Below are 18197 nucleotides of genomic sequence, written 5' to 3'. Positions count from 1 at the left end.
CAAACAGAATGCCAGAGCATACTGCCCGAGAGGCGTTTCAAAGATGACCAACGTATGAAATGACTTGCCTTAAAATGACTTTGGTTTAACTAAAGAGGCACAATATAAACAAATTTTAATATTTTGAGTTATCAATGTAAAATCTATGTTGTCCAAATATATATATATACACTATAGTCTCTATAAGTTCTTCTCAGCTTGTTATGTTGGCGTGAGAAAGCCTAGTTAAACCTAGTTATACCATATGGTCTCCCATCCAGGTACTGACCAGGCCCTGCTAGCTGCAGTGAGTAACCGGTCTTTGGCTGCAGGGTGACATGGCTGTGGCCGACATTTGTGTGATTTAAGTTGTATCATATATATTTTTTTAAATATACAAATAGTTTACCAGTTGAAGGTCAGCTTCTACTGTGGCAAACATGTTATGTGTATAATGATGATGCATTAATGATAACCACCACAGCAACCACAACAGATCACTGAGGGAGATGTGCTGAAGTACAGTACTGAGAGCCTAGAGGATGTACTGCAGGGAAAGCTTCAGATCTCTTCCCTTTAACGTGGCCGCCACATCACACAGCACCTGTTCATCTGTGTTGAGAGAGCATGCAGATTGCTGTGCAGATTACAGCTGGAACAGCCATTGCCTCTCATCTGGACTGTTTCCCTCAGTCCACCATACTCGTCCAAGCTTCCCTGGATGCATCAAACAGGTGTCAAATAGCTCAAATTACTCACATATTTACTCAAATAATGCCTCTTTGATAGCTTCTAGGTCTTTTGGTGGCCAGCGACTGAACTTTTTTTTTTATACGAATGGTCGACTTTATGGGAGCTATGATGACAGGTAGCCAGGGCGGTAAACTTGGCCCTCATCATCACCTGTCACCACAGCTAATAAGCTAATTCCTATGCGAGTTTAATGGAGCTCTGTGGCCTGAGGAAGAGGATATTGAAAAGGGACTATGAGCTTTTTTTCCCCCATCCGCTTCAAACATGACAACTTCAAAGGGCCTCTCTCTCTCTCTCTCTCTCTCTCTCTCTCTCTCACTTCTAATCTGATTTGTTCCTAACATATGAGGGTAGGAAGGACACAGAGCTACAGTGAAGATTTAAATGTACAGCAGGTGTATGCTAATCACAATAGACTGATTGATAACTTTCAACACTGATATACTGCGAAATTAAACAAAATGCATTCATTCATGAAGGCAAACTTCCTTCAAAAATGAAAACTTGCTATTAATTTCATTCACAGATGTAAAAGACGGTAGAACGATAAAATAATGAAACTCTGAGAATTTAATTGGTTACAAATTCTCTTATTTAAAACTATCAAATGAATGTAACTTTTACAGAAAACTGATAATTGTAGGTTTAGTGATTAAATGGCAGACAATTTTGTATTTAGGGACTGAGCATACTGAGCAATACTGCTCGGCCCTATTGGAATTGCTTTGTTTCTTCTTCTTCTTCTTCTTCATCTTATTATTCTCATGAATCGCCATTTTGAGGGTCTAAACATGCTCGAAATCTTACAAAACAAAAATGTGCAACCCAAGCTCATTCTAAAGACGTAGCCCAGTGGACGTTTCTGGAGACCGCGATTTACATGGCCGGAGGTACGTATGGCCGCATTTAGTTTGCTACGGGGCGCTACGCTTCTCTTCTTAGAGCTTGCCGGCTGTGATGGCTCACTTCCATGTGGAGGGCTTTCCCGCCACAACCAGTTTGTCCGCTTAGCCATAGTGTTACGTTAGCGGAGCGGAGGCCCGGAGGAGGAGGAGCCACCCAGGGCGATGACCAGGTTTGAGTCCGGGGAAGAGCGGTGTCAGAAATCAGGTAAGATGAAAAACAGAATCCAAAAAATAAAAGTGAACGAGTTCGTGACGGGGCAAGAATGCGGCGAAATCCAAAAACTCTGCAAAAAATCGGATGAGGGCTTTTTTTTTTTTTGACGGCTTTTGTAAATTGACGCTTGGGTTTAGGGAAGAAGGAGCAGGAGGGTGGCTGGGTCTGCCGAATGGCCGATCCGCCGGCCGCCCAGTCGATCATTTAGTCAGTCGGTCAGTCAGACAGACGGTCGCTCGACAGCGGCCTCCGGCATGTTTTTCACGCAAGAACAGCGCGGGTGCAAACAGCACGGGCGCGAACAGCGTGCGCTCCCGAGAGGCGTTCGAGACGCGAAAAAGGGTGGCACATCGGCCTCTCGCGGATTCGTGAAAACAAAAACTGCACAAATACGTACCTCCCGGGACGTATTTCGCGGTCTCCAGAAACATTCGCGGGGCTACGCTTCCACAATAAGCCTGGGTTAAAAAAGTGCCAGAAGTACTGAAAATGTACGTTTATTAAGTTTCGGAAGTGGGTGTGGCAAAATGGCTTGAAATCACGATCTATGCAGTTTTGACTTGGCTCCCGAGCTACATTTCATGCACACATACGAAAACTGGCACACACATCAAACATGGCAATACCTCCAAAAAATTCACTTGGAGCAAAATCTCAAACCCAACAGGAAGTCGGATGTTTTTTTACTTTCTCTGCTAAAAAAGTGCAGTTTTTGCCATTTTCAGTTATCGCATTTTAGGGTGCTTTCACAATAGCACTTTTGGTCTGCTCCCCGAGTTTGTTTGACGTCAAAGTACGGTATGTTTAGCTAGTATGAGCATGTCTTCTGAACTCGGGTGCGCACCCGTGAACCGTACCTGGGTCTGCCTGAAAGAGGTGGCATGTAAGCACACACACTGAAGTCTTCTTCCATGACAGAGAGCTGTCAATTACAGTGTCCAGTAGACCACTGTTAAGCCCACCCCATGCTATCCCAAGAAACCAAAGTCAACCCTTAAAATACTTAAATTGTGAGGTGAAACATTTAATCTGATGTTTTAATAGTTTTAAGAAGCTCACAGTAGAGGAGTTAACATCTCCACTGCCACTAGTGCTACAAAGCCCAGTACAGAGTTAGCATTAACTCACTTTGAACACTGCACATTTCGACCAGATGCCGAGACATAAGCTAAAGGGCTTCATAAGCCCTTTGTCCCAGATCAATGGCAGAAAACTGTTTTTGAGTTAGTTTAGTTTAAACTTTATTGCCTGTTCTGTTTGGCACAGAAAGGAAGTTTGTCTTTAACACTGGTAACATACATACAACCATACAACACTAATACATAATAGCAACATGCATCAAGACACAAACATGAATTAAAAACTTAAAAACGAATAAGCCCATTACATATTACTGCAGATCATTCTTAACAATCGCACCATTCACTTTACGGGGATCCGATTTAATAAAACAACTGCAATTGGGATGAATGACTTTGTATAAGCATTTCTTCGGGCTGGAAATTTAAACCTGCATCCTGATGGTACCATTTCAAAAGCTGAGTAAAGGGGATGTTTATTATCTTTAAAAATGGCAGTTTTTCCATAAAGGAGTCAAATAAAATCTGCAGCGAATGTTGTTTGTAACCAGTTATCTTTTATTTATTATCGAAGGATGAAAGCATTATCAAATTAGCTCAAATATTTCAGAAATGAATACACAAGGGGCATATGATGCACAGTTTCCAGTTCAGCGGATTATGTGTGGCCTAAGCAATCAGATTTGGACCAGTGAAGGGCCAACTTGTAGACAGGCTTATTCACAGTTTTTAAAATGGGAATTTGGAAATAAAAAAGAGATTATAGAGTTTGATTGTTAACCAGATGCATGTGTCTGGTTGGTTGCCAGATAGCACATATTTGAGTCTCACTGGGTCTATAGGACATTAAAAGCATTTTTGAGTCTGAGTTGACGGATGCATGGAGCAGAGCGAACTATTGTGTCAAGGAGGAATGAAGACAGCATAATTGCTCTTGCCCTTATTGCCGCCCTCAGTCACCCCCAGGAAGGCTACAGTTGAGGAGCTGAATTCCTCAGCTGTAGCATATAAACATAGTCATAATGCAAACATTTCTAAAGTGTGAGCGACTTTAATCTAATGATAGATGAGGCATGGAGACCGGCACTGTGTGAGCCACATCCAGCTTCAAGCTTTTGGCTGACACCTCGAAATTTGACGTAACAGGTCATGACACTTGAAAGGTTTTCAATGGCTTTTAGATACACAGAAAAATGCAGGATATCAACACGTCTTTTTGGTCTCGCTGGACTTTTTTTTTGGATAAATACACAAGGCTTATTTTATAAGACATCATTTCAGCCAGCATTATCATTTTAGTTTTAACCTCGTAATCACCAGGGGCCTCATGTACGAAGACTTGCGTGGAAATCTTACTAAATCATTGCGTACGCACAAAGCTGTAAATGTGCGTACGCAGAAAAAAATTCAGATGTATGAAACACTGCGTACGCCGAATCTCACGCATATTCTTTTGTACATCCGAATGAACGTGAAACTGAGCGCAACATGCAGGAGCACAAAACCCCTCCCTGCCTCCTCCCTCGTATGAATATGCTAATGACTATGCTAATGGAAAAACCCAACGAAAAAGCAATGGCAAAATCAAGCAAAAAGAGAAACTTTGAACAGAATGTGAATTGGAGGTGCTGCTTTCGGAGGTAGACCGGAGAAAAGCGGTGTTATTTGCAAGTTTGTTGTCCGGAATTAACAACAAAAGAAAAAAAATAGAGTGGGAGAGTTTAGCTGATGCGGTTAATACAGTTGGGTCTGAACATCGCACTGAGTGCATTAAAAAAAGAAATAGTGTGGTTTATATCTGTAAAATGTTGCAGTACCCTTAGCAGTCTCAGTGGCGCACCTTGTAAAACGCATGTGATCATGTATTGACACGTTCGAGCATGAACTCGGCTCGAATCCAGCGTCTGATGAATACTTTCTTCTTTTTTTCCCCGCTACATATCAGATTTTGCCCACTATTTATCACGAGAAAGACAAGTAGGAATCATCAATAAGTTTGTGCATCATATTTTATTTGCACATTTATTGAATGGAAATGTTTCTGATTCACGCATGCAAATTCATCTTCAGATAGTGTCTTTATAGCAATGTGCGTGCAGTAGATCGCTCAGATTACATTGGGAAAACAGGCGACTGCTGCAAATTGTGCTTTAATGTTTAGCTGGTCAACTGTATGGTATGAAAACCTTACATATCTACTAGATGAACCCGTCTCATACAGCTGCCATTGCAAGGCTCAGACACTTTGTAGAGAGGAATTTAACACAACTGCCTCTAGGAGTCGCCAATGGAAATAAAACAGACACGCACAAAAAATGTGCGTACGCCAGCCAGAAAGCTGCCGTGAAGCTGCGCACATTCCCACGTTCAGTTCATTGTTAGTAAATCCAAACGTGAGCGATTCTGAGCGTGAAACCTGGCGTACGCAAAGTTTTTGTGTGTGTACACAGCGTTGATACATGAGGCCCCCAGGGGCTTCATGTACAAAGACTTGCGTTGAATTAATACTAAAACATTGCGTATGGTCAAAGCTGTAAATGTGCATACGCAGTAAAAACAATCAGTTGTATGTAGGGTTGTAACAATATACCGGTATGACGGTTTACCACGATTTGAACGTGCACGATTATCATACCATGAACAATTGCATATCAACGGTTTTAACCCTTAAAGACCGAGACAGCCGCCCGCGGCTAAAAATAAGTATTGCTCTTAAATGTTTAATAACTTTTGATCCGCTGATCCGATTTATACAATTCAAAGATTGGCATAAAGAAGAGAATCTCAGCTTTCCAGTGCTGTATCACATAACATTCGCGGACTTTCAGAGGCTCCGGAATCAGTGCGGTTACGTCATCAACATTTGACAACGCTGATTTGACAAAGAAACGCTCGTCACTGTGTCTCCGGACAAATCAGACATGATACATTGATGCATTGTCCCTCCTCCATGCCCAGATTGGTTCAAACTCGCTATATCACAACCAATAAGCATAGGTTTCGCTTTTGTTTGTGGACCAAGCTTTTTGAACAACACGGAATGAGAGAAAGGCATACATTTATGCGCGGCTAAATAAAACGCAAAAAAAAAAAAGTTTTGCATGAAATAATTCTCATACTAAGTACTTTTGCATGCACAGCAGCACAGAAACATGACAAAACAGTGACACAGCAAAGACGAACTGCTGCTCTTGCTGTTTTCAAAAGACGCAAATGAAGATGCAGCTGTTTGTCTGCATTGCAGACAACCAAATCCATATCCATAGACAACCATATCCATGCTGGCACATAAAACCTAAGGATGTTCTATATTGAATCTAGTTTCGTTATGTAACTATTTATAGTATAGTAAATATTTATATCTATTTTTTACTGAGGATTTGCACCATGTTTATTTGGACTTTATTTGGACTTTGACACATTATTTACTATTTTCTTATTTTTATTTGTTCAGTGTAAGTGGTGTTGTTTATAGTAACTAAAAATATATTATTTGGAAAAAGTCAAATTTGCTTCACTGTTCTATTATTTTGTAACATTTGTAACATACCGTATACCGCGAAACCGTCAAACCGTGGTATTGTTTTAGACGATTATCATACCGTGAAAAATTCATACCGTTACAACCCTAGTTGTATGCAACACATAAAACAACTAAGGGAAACTTATTCTCTTTGTACATTCGAATTACTGTGAAATTGAGCGCAATATGCACGAATCCCTGTCTCCTCCCTCGTATGGATATGGTAATGACTCCACTTTGGGAAAACCAAATGAAAAAGCAATGGCAAAAGCTATCTGTGAAGAGAAACTTCACAGAATGTAAATTGGAGGTGCTCCTATTGAAGGTAGAGCGGGGAAAAACTGTTATTTGCAAGTTTGTCCTCTGGAATTAATAACAAAATAAAAAAAAAAATGGAGTGAGAGAATTTAGCTGACGCAGTTAACCCAGTGGGGTCTGAACATCGCACTGTGAACGAATTAAAAAAGAAATGGTCCAATATAAAGGTGCAGGTTAAGAGGAGAACAGCGGTGCACCGTCAAAGTGTGGACCGAACAGGCGGGGGAACAGGGAATGCTGAACTAACACCCTTTGAGGAGAGGGTTGCCTCTAGTGTAGGCGACACTTTACTTTCTAGAGTAGTATCCGTGTCTGTGGGAGACACAGATGTATTAGAGGAACACTTTGTTAGGGCGGTATACCAGCACCCCTCCGCTCTCAAGACAGCGCCACTGGCATTTCAGCTGCCCAATTGCTCGCTCTACAACTGACCGAGTGCGAGAACGGGCATCACTGTATCTGCGCTCTTAAGCCTGGTTTATACTTTTGCGTCAAGTGACCGGCGTAACCATCGGCGCATGCAACGCCCCGTAGCTGTGCATTTACACTTCTGCGCGCTGTCTCTGTTGGTCTGCATTACACTTCCAAAACGCTAGTTGGCAGTGAGGTGTAAATGTTCCTCTGTGTCGAGTTTCTTCGCTGCTGTTTTGCTTTTCCTGAACACTTCCTGGATGTACAAGTGGCTCAAACTCGCTCATTTTGAGGCAGGAACCGGCGGACGTGCAACAACTTCAACTATGAGGTAAACACAAAACAAAACTTTCCATCTGGAGTTTCTTCACGGGACTCCACACTTGTATACAATTGCTCCATTGGGCTCGCGCCCAGCTCGCGCCATTCGCGCTGCTCTCGGTCCCGCCCAGACTCGTCAGCGCTACCAAGCCTACCAATCACAGAGCTTGCGCTACACGTTGTTGCAACGTGTAGTTACATTTTTTGAGAGGTGCACGTCAGTGACGCCGACTGCCACGGCGAAGGGCTATGCGTCAACGCCATAGCATACGTGTGCGTTTGACGCAGAAGTATAAATCAGCCTTTAGTCCGTTTGTGGGTTGTTAAGGGGGTTTACAGCCACGTCCTTAATGGATAACCACGGTCTCCTGATGTGGTTTAATGATTACGCTCAATAAAATAAAATAAAACTTAGCTGGAATAATATCTTTAAATTAGAGGTCTGCAGACTGTCCCGCGGGCGCCGCAGGACCCGACCAGATTTCTGCGGCGCGGGTATAAATTTCCGAATAAATCACGGGAGCGGTCGGTAACGGGTTTAATTTGGGACGGGAGCGGACTGTCTAGCAATATCGCTCCCGACTCCCGAGTGAGCACGCGTATGTATGTGTGTAAATGAAATAGCGCGATGCTCTGTTTAGCTTGTTTGTTGCTGTGTGTGTGTGTATGTATGCGCACGCGCGAATGAGAGATGTGTGTATGTGTGTGTGTGTGTGCGCGCGCGAATGAGAGAGAGCTTTGCGTGTGTGTGCTTGGTGCTTATGAGTGTGTTAGTGGGCGCGCGCGCGAATGAGAGAGAGAGGTTTGTCTGTGTTTGTGTGCTTGGTGCTGTGCGTGTGTGTGTGTGTGCTTGTTATAGGCTGTCTGGACTGTATAACTGGGTGATTTTCGGTTTTGTTCTCTCCCCGCTCTTTAGCGGGATCGGGTGCGGCGGGTCGGGCAGCGGGACAACAAGTGCTTAATATAAGCGGGAGCGGTCGGCTTCGGGCTAAAACCTGGCGGGTGCGGGCGGGAGCGGGATTCAAAATTTAGTCCCGTGTAGATCTCTACTTTAAATACATCACTCACTAAGAAGCCAGCCATGGCATTTAACACAATTGATATTTCTTTATTGTTTGAGGGTTATGATGATCGTAAAAACAGAAACACATTTTCCTAAATAATATTTCTGAATAAACCCCACATCTGGACCTTGATTCCTTTTCACTGGTGTCACATTAACTATCGCTTTCAACTTAACCCACTGAAAAAAAAATTCCAATAATAAAGGATTATTTTCTCAGACACGCCTGAATGGAGTTATGATATATTTCCTCATATTTGGTAATACAGAGGTTATGCAATTAGAAAAATATTGTTTTTGCAAACCAGCCCAAAGGCATATGCACAATTGTTTTCCTCAGTTTGTTTTGATCTTCAGAAATGCGGTTTCAAAAACCACATCCTCACAGCAGAGAGAGAAAGCCACACTGCCTTCACACCATACACAATCAATAACCATAATGTCAAGCTTAAGTGTTAACAGCTTTATAGAAAATTATCTCCATGTTTTTTATTATCAACACAATCCCTACTTTTAGTCTTTGCAGAAAAGCACGTGAGAAACACAAATCTTCCACATTTAGAAGGGAAGGAGGTGGAGAAAAGGAGAGGGGCTTTCCCAAACCTGTGTGTCTTCCCTTCTCCTGGGCCACTTGGGACCCTGGGCAAAGGAAGTAGATAAGATCTGTTATTTTTTTGCATTCATGAAGGCCTGCTACAGCTTTTGGCTTCCCTACATACTACCTGAAGTACCGGTGCTTGATGTTATTTTATGAGCGAGCACTTTGTTATGTGCCATTAGTTTGGCTGCCAATTTGAATGTGAATTAGAGAATGACTGTTGTTCTTTCACATAAAGCCTGAAAGATTGCACTGTTTCAGTTGTAGCTTGTTATATTTAATTGGCAGAAGTAGATGATTATTATATGAGTATATGTTGACATTTGTAGTGGAGTAGTGGAAGAATACTGGTTGAAACATTAAATTGAAAAATATTTCATTGTATTACAAATGTCCCTTTTTAAGGATGATCCACTGAAGAACAACTCCACTAATCCCAATCAAGCAAGTCAGAAGTGACAGTGGCAGTTAACCAAAACTCAACAATTGACAGAAGTAGAGAACAAACCTTGGGAGAAACCAAGCTCAGTTGCAGGTCCAAGTAGCTCAACTGGTGGTTGTAGCAATGAGATCTATAACCGGGTGCTCCGGTTTCCCCCACAGTCCAAAGACATGCGGTACAGGTGAATTGGGTAGGCTAAATTGTCCGTAGTGTAGGAGTGTGTGTGTGTGAATGTGTGTGGATGATTCCCAGAGATGGGTTGCGGCTGGAAGGGCATCCGCTGCATAAAAACTTGCTGGATGAGTTGGTGGTTCATTCCTCTGTGGCGACCCCCCCCCCAGTCTTGTGCTCTTGACTCATCATCAAGGACCCCACAGCCTTCAGTGTAGTTCATCAACAGATAAGAAAAAAATTCTTTTGACCTTGTTTCCTTTTTATTCATATTTTGTGAGCTTCATTGACATACTTAGATCAAAACCTACCCCTACACCAGCCTCTAGGCCATATTCTGTAAGAAGTCAGGAATGTGGATGAAAATGGGCAAATACCCAGATAGCATATGAATGTGGGCACTTGTGGTCTTCCTTCGACCTAGACAAAATGAATGTGAGCCTGAAGTGGCCCACCTGTATAAAGGCAAAAAGGGGCCATTAAAGGGAAAGATTTGGCACTGATGGACAAATGTAATCTGAATGTGAGCCTAATGTGGCCCATGTGGAAAATTATCAATGAGGAAAGACAAATGTGGGCCACAGTTGGCAAAAATGTGGCATAGTCCTTTAGTGCTAATCTGGGTCTAAACCCAAGGTGGCTCACATGTGTAAGTGCAAATGGCTCAGTTATCTTAGGATATGTGTGGGTCATTTTTGGCAAATATTTGGGACAGTAAACTCTGAATAATGTGGCTGTTAGCCTATGGTAGCCCAGAGAAGATATGGAAAATGTGGCCCAGTTATCCTAAAACAGATGTGGGCCACTTTTGGTGCATATTCTACACAGCAAGCTCTGGCTAATGTGGATTTGAGCCTAAAGAGACCCAGAGAAGACATGGCAAATGTGGCCCAATTATCATAAAACACATGCGGGCCACATTTGGCAAATACTCAGCACAGTAAACTCAGGCTAATGTGGCTGTTAGCCTATATCGGCCCAGAGAAGATATGGAAAATGTGGCCTAGTTATCTTAAAACAGATGTGGGCCACTTTTGGTGCATATTCGGCACAGCAAGCTCTGGCTAATGTGGATTTGAGTCCATAGTGGCCCAGAGATGACATGACAAATGTGGCCCAGTTATCCTAAAACAAATGTGGGCCACTTTTGGCAAATATTCAGCACAGTAAGCTCTGGCTAATTTGGCTTTGGGCCTGAAGTGACCCTGTGAAGATATGACAAATGTGGGCCAGTTACCTTAAAACAAATGTGGGCCACTTTTGGCGAATATTCGGCAAAGTAAGCTCTGGCTAATGTGGCTGTTAGCCTAAAGTGGCCCAAGAACATATAGCAAATGTGGCCCAGTTATCTTAAAACACATGTGAGCCACTTTTGGCAAGTATTTGGCACAGTAAACTCTGGCTAATGTGGCTGTTAGCCTATAGTTGCCCTGAGAAGACATGGAAAATGTGGCCCAGTTATCTTAAAACATATGTGGGCCACCTTTGGCGAATATTCAGCACAACAAGCTCTGGTTAATGTGGCTGTGAGCCTAAAGTGACCCAGAGAAGATATAGCAAATGTGGCCCAGTCATCTTAAAACATATGTGGACCACTTTTGGCAAATATTCGGCACAGTAAGCTCTGGTTAATGTGGCTGTGAGCCTATAGTTGCCCAGATGAGATATAGCAAACATGGGTAAGTATCTCTGGATAAAGATGGTTTTAGCTCAAAGCAGCTGTGGTAAAATGAGGCAAGTATGGTACTGTTATCCTAAAACTTATGGGTCACACTTTACAATAAGGTTAATTAGTTAATGTTAAGTAATGCATTTACTAACATGAACAAACATTGAACAATACATTAACTACAGTATTTATTCATGTTAATAAATGTTAGTTAATGAAAATGCAGTAGTTCATTGTTAGTTCATGTTAACTCAGGGTGCGTTAACTAATGTTAACAAGCGTGGACTTGAATGTTAATAATGCATTAGTAAATGTTCAAATATGATTAATAAATGCTGTACAAGTGTTGTTCATGATTAGTTCATGTTAGTAAATGCATTAAATAATGAACCTTATTGTAAAGTGTTACCAATATATAAAAAGGTCACTTTTGGTAAAAATCAAGTACAGTGATTTTTTGATTATTATAGGGTTCAAATCATAGCTCTTTGACATTTAACACTTTTTGAATAGGGTCAGTTCTGGTTCATTTGGTTGAATTATGGCTGATATGTGGCATTGCTATGGCTTATTTTGTAGCCCAGATCTGGCAAACAGGAGCGGACTGCCCAAGTGCCATCATTCCATGTGGTATGTGGGCCGGATTTGAGCCACATGAATTTTGCTAGCTGGGATAGATTCATTAAAACATCAGGTATTTACTTGTGATAAGATCAACTAAAATGCATTTAAATACCAGCTGTAAACAGGTAATCTACACCTATTTTACCTATAGTAAAAAAAAATTCTTACTGTACTCTACCTTTTCTCACCAGAAGATTTCTATTAGAGTATTATTAGACTTCAGTGGCTCACCAGTGCCACTGGTATGATTTTTAACAAGATCTATGTGTAATTTTGATTCACGAAGCTACAAATTCATTTGAAGCAATGATGTAATTATGATTGTAAAGTAAAATACTACTACCAGGAAGGCATGAGAAAAGTTCATGGTCAAGGGAGAAGCGTGACCTGCCGAGGATCTCACACTCTGTCTGAGGAAACGAGTGATGTCAGCTTCTAGTATTTCATCTCTCCGTCATGTCTTCTATTGTTTAGTCCCTGTGTTTCCATTATTGCTGGGCTTTGGGACTGGATTGGACGTAAGTGGCATGGAAAAGCTTTTGGAGGGAAAAGGCCTGAGAACTGAACTCACATCCTGCTTTTGTTGGGACACTTTTCGGAATGTGTATGATTGTATAAATATTTGTTTGAAATTTCTTTTGATTTTTTTTTAAAAACGTGCACGTCTGCACCTTTGCAACCAATGATGGAAGGATTAGTCAACAAATAAAGATAAAACACTTGCTACAGATAAATCACACCTTTGAACTAGTTACCTGGTCCCACTTTATATTGTGGCCTTAACTAATATGTACTTACAAAGGAATTAATAGTTTGTTACAATGTACTTATAGTGTAAATACATGTATTTATTGTGTACTTATGCTTGATTAAATACATGTATGTAATTACATCTGTAATTAACTTCTGTAATTACATTTGTAAATACACTGCTGACCATTCCCTACACCTCAACCCACCCTTAAACCTACCCACACCACCAAACCTGTCCCTAACCCAACCCCTATCCATACTCAAGAGCACCACCAGTGTTCTCAAATACTTTATGAACACAGTAAGTACATTGTTTATTTTTTTGATGTAAGTACATAGTAGTTAAGGACACTTAATATAAAGTGGGACCAGTTACGTTTTAGATTCAGGAGCAAAATAACAGTATCAGTTACAATTTTCTTCTCAACTTTTAACTGAAAAAAAATTAACTTTTCATCTCTTCAGTTAGGAGCAAAAGTCTACACGGGGATTGTGCAATATGTACAGTAAATATTCATTTAAATCCATTTTAATACACAACATTTCAATATTGGTTTTAAATATCAATGTTGTACCGTTGACTATTGAAATCTGTTCTCATTTAAATTAAATGTTGAAAACTATTGGAAAAGTCTGTCATTGTTTGCCTGAATCTGTGTTCATAGCTGTTAAAAATCACATTAGGAATTTTACATTGATTGTAAAAAGTTTTTAGCGTTAAACAGTAGGTGGAGATTATTATGCCTTACATCATCACTTTAAAAATCTTCTGGTTCACTGGAAGGATCTCTACTGTAAGAACCTTTGCTTTTCTTTGTGTTTATTAGCACATAAATAAAGCCATTAGCTTTTAAACAATAGGATGCTGTTCACACTGTTCTTCTTGGCTTACTCCACAAAAGTTGCTTAGCCCCGCCCCCCAAATGTCTCAGTAATCCCTTTATTTAAAGTATACCTATTGTCCAGAGAGAAGTGGGGGTCTTTCTCCAAGGGAGCAGTCCTAGTGTCCAGCGCCACAAAAATAAACAAAATAATAATAAAATGATTTTGTCTCTGTTTCATCTTGTCAACCAGGTGAACCAGGCCTGTCAATCCAACCCACTGGGCTCTGGACTGGGATATCTAGAGCACATCTGCCAACTCATAGAGAAGATTGGACAGCTACAAGAACATAACCTCCGACTACAGAAACAGATCTGTGGCCTGCAGAAGGAAGGAAGGGTGATCAAGACTAAAGAGGTATAAACAGACTCATCTTTAAGGCCCCGTTTACACTAGTGCGTTTTAGTTTGAAAACGCATAAGTTTTGCTACGGTTACGCCATCCGTCCACACTACGCCGGAGTTCTCGAGCGCCGAAAACGGAGCGTTTCGAAAACGCTGGAGAGGCCGTTTTCATTCTGAAACGCTGCTGCTCCGTCTCAGTGTGGATGGGGAAAGACGGAGACATCTGAAAACGGAGGCGGGGCTGCAGACATTCGCCTCTCTGATTGGGGCTTTTCCTCAATATTACGTAGCCTAACACACAGTTCAGTCCTGAATCTTCTCCGTGTAAGTTCAGACTTCGCAAGTTTGATCACGGCTGCATCTCTTCTTCTCAGTTTGATATGGAAAACATACCGAGGACACGCGTCAATCTTCACAGGGAACCGTGTACTTTATAACTTCATTCACATCACCTTGGCTACGTTGTTTCACTTTCTCAACAATAAAATGTAAACTTGATATAAGGAACTGCCTATTTTTATTTTATTATTAACAACTAAACAGACAGCAGAAATGTTGAGGCGTCGTGCTGCATGAGCGTCATCTTCACTGTGTGGATATTTATAACAAAACGGAGCCGATAACAACTGCCTCCTTTCAATTTCAATGAAAATACGAAACACACCCTCTCTTTTGCTGAATATCAGTTTTAATAATCGATTATGGCCATTATAAAAGTATAACATACAATAAGTTTATACATTATAGGAAATAAAGGCAAGCGATCAGTCAATATACAGAATGTAGGCTACGTGGTTACATTAATCATTAACTTATCTTTGCGCTCAGCCAAAACACGTTACCTGAGAACAAGTAATAGATTCCAATGACCAAAGTCGGGGAATATGTCGTTAGATAAAGACAACAAGATGAATGAAATATCACGTTTAATAAATATAGTGAGATTAGATCCAGCGGGAGATGCTTGATGAGAAGTCCGACTAGCACTGCTCTCATCTGGGTAGATGGGCTCCAGCGATTGCCAAAGTGTGTGTGTGTGTGGTCACGTGATGTGCGTTTTCAGCGTTTTGGTGTGGACGGAGAGCAGTTCAGAAACGCTGGGTAAAACGCGAGTGTGGACGCGGATCGTTTTCATTCTAAAACGCCGTTTTAAAACTAAAACGCACTAGTGTAAACGGGGCCTAAGTCTGGGAACACACCAGCTGATAGGTGGCCAGCAGGCGATGGCAGGTGTTTTAAAAAAGTGCTGGTCAGCTTTCAATTTATTTGGGTTTTAATCAGACATAGTCAGCTGCTTTTGTCCAGTTCTGCATGTCAAAAAACTGGTTGAGGTCTTTGAGAAAGAAAACATGCTGTTGTTTAGCTGTTGTTTAGTCTGTCTGGTGTGTACTAGTCATTTTTTTTTTCGTTTCGTCCCATATTATTGCAAAACAACACCAAGGTTAGCATTTCTCAGACACATAGTTTTCATACCTTCTTTACTTTTTGTTTGGTGTGGTGTTTAACGGTGTGTCTCTACAATTAAAAGCTTACTCAGTGTTGTCCAGTCTTACTTTTGAAGGTCCAGTGATTAAAATTTAGTCATATAAAATTGAACAGACAATGTATTTTTGCTAAAAGGTACAAAGACGTTTGACATGCCTTAGCAACAGAATACTTTTGCAAATTACCTATCGAAATTCATTTAAGGTCAACTACATGCTGTTTCAAACTCTGGTAATAAATGTCAATTAAAAGACTCCGAACCTCCAGACACACCCCTAGCATACTTGCCCAAAACAAAACTGTATAGATCAGTTATTGGAGTGAACACAAAAAACCTAGTAAATGTGTGTGAAAATCTACAGTGGTGGGCAACGTATATCAATGCTTTAGCCAATTTTTCAGGTTATGAATCTTTCAATTTGTATGTAATCATGATCAGGGCCCTCCCCTTAAAAGATCAAACATTAGAAAAATAAAGCATAAAGAGGTTTGCAAACTGAGAGAGAAGCCACAACTTTAAAGTAAATATAAAAGCTATTGACGTCCCTTTCACTTCGAGTTGACTTTTTTTTTTTTTTTTACTTTAAACTCATTTCAACTCAAAGCCACTTTAAAAAAGTGAACTTTTGCCTGCCGCTGATTAGATTAACTGTTTTCAAGTACCACCTTGAACATTAGAATGCACATACAGAATGGCGCAACCAGTCTGTGAAATAATAACTTATCGCTTTATGAATTTATAGCCTGTTCGCTTATCTTCAGTGTTTACCATTGAACAATCAATTTGAAGTGAGCTAAATTTGGAATTTATGATGAAACATTTGCTGTTAGAGGTTTTAAGATAAATTACAAAGATTTTTGGGTCACACATATTGTAGTGTTTTTGTTACATCGTAACGATACACATAACAACTAATTTATGTATTTATTATTATATTTAATGAATAATATTTATTAAGTAAATGTACCAACTGTTATTACTATATTGAATACATTTAACAAAGACACTACAGATAAATAGTTCCCAGATTTTGCATCTGCGAAAAACTATTGAGAATGAGATAGATTTTTTTTTTATATCTAAGCTGTAGATTTAATCATCACTAATTGTTATTACTGATGTTTTTTATTAGCATTTAAAAATTCTGAATGGCTGGTAACTGTGAAAAGTTAATTTCAAACTTGTTTGTGGTTCCAGATTTGAAAACACAACATACTTATCAATTTGAAATGGTTTAAAGCAACCCAGGCTCATTCTAAAAAAACGTACCTCTATATACATTTCTGGAGACCACCAAATAAGTCCCAGAAGCTACGTTTTTTTGCAGTTCTTTTTTTCGCGCTGTGTACGCTTTTCCAGATTGAATTTTGAGTGCCATTTGTGCCTGCTGTTTTCACGGAAATCCACCAGAGCCCGGTTTTGACTGACTGAATGACTGACTGACTGACCAATCGACTGAGCCAACCTCCTCCTTCCCTAAACCCAACCAATAGTACTTTCAAAAGCACAGACTGACCCGCCCACCCACTTCCCTAAACCCAACCAACAATTTGAAAAAGCAATCCAGAAAAAGAAAAGCCCTCACCTGATTTTCACCACGTTTTACCACATTCTCACCGTTATTTACTTCTTTATTGAATTTTTTGGATTCTGTTTTTATCTTACCTGCTTTCTGGAACCGTTCCTCATCAGACTCGAACCCTGTTGTCGTGCTCAACTCCTCTCTGTCTCAAGTCAACCAACTTACATGGCAAGCTAACCAGACAAACTGGTTTCAGGAAAACCATCCATATGGAGGTAATCGGTCAGCTGGTAAGCGTGAAAAGGAACAACGTCATACCACCCCAAAGTGTTTGTTCTAAAAATGAAATGCAGCCATACGTACTTCTGGCTACATATTTCGTGATCTCCAGAAATGTATATAGGGATACGTTTTCAGAATGAGCCTTGGTTGGTTTAAAAGCATCTCTGTAGGTCTGAATTCAAAATACAAAGTCTTGGAGTAGTAATTTGTTGTGGGTAAAGCCCCATATTGATGCCTGGGGCAAAGGATTATTGGTTCATACCGTCTTAGTGTAAATCCAGCTGTTTTAAGTGTAGGGTTTAGGGTTTTTTAGCTAGGATGGATAAAAGTGTATTTAACTAACAGAGCTGCTGGATTCAGCCCTTCTTCGACCCATACACCGAGGGGGTATTCGTTTCAAAGGACCTCATGTCCTCTCACATGGATTTCATTTGTTTTTATGTGTCCCATGTTGACATTGTTCAGGACAAAAGTCTTTTTTCTGTGTTTTGGTTTGGTATCATTGAGAGAAGCTCTCTCAGGCATGACATTTTTGTTTTGTTTGATTGCAAAGCAGATGAATACCAGTGTAAATCGTACAAAAATAAATATGCTCAACTAAATCTGCAACAAATGTTTAGGTTATTTAGCAGTTATTTATTGCAAAATGCCAAAATGCAAAAGAATTCTGGTAAATCCATTACAGGCTCATTCTGAAAGTTTAGCCATATATATGCTTTTGGAGATCATGAATTATGTAGCCAAAGCAACGTATGGCTGCATTTCACCTTTAAATTAATGCGATGGGGCGGTATGACACCTTTCCTTTTTGCGCTTACCAGCTGACTAATTACCTCCGTATGCATGACTTTCCCACTG

At 40.5% G+C, this 18197-nt stretch overlaps 1 protein-coding gene and 1 long non-coding RNA gene across 2 annotated transcripts in view; both read left to right on the top strand.

Annotated features, from left to right (window-relative positions):
• Nucleotides 1-18197, top strand: part of si:ch211-250c4.3 — a gene marked incomplete at its 3' end in the record, with an annotated part of 59548 nt that overhangs the window by 21048 nt on the left and 20303 nt on the right. The window contains 1 exon segment of the mRNA NM_001365219.1: nt 13898-14062. Coding sequence (NP_001352148.1) covers nt 13898-14062 — 165 coding nt within the window.
• On the top strand, nt 2614-12222 carry LOC141377117 (uncharacterized). The gene is made up of 3 exons (XR_012389139.1): nt 2614-5411; nt 6563-8196; nt 8238-12222. It is a non-coding gene; the product is annotated as an uncharacterized lncRNA (long non-coding RNA).

This window comes from Danio rerio, chromosome 13 (genome assembly GCF_049306965.1).
Source record: "Danio rerio strain Tuebingen ecotype United States chromosome 13, GRCz12tu, whole genome shotgun sequence".
Lineage (NCBI taxonomy): Eukaryota > Metazoa > Chordata > Actinopteri > Cypriniformes > Danionidae > Danio > Danio rerio.
The sequence above is the reverse complement of the archived record's forward strand: the minus strand, read 5'-3'. Positions and strand labels throughout refer to the sequence as shown.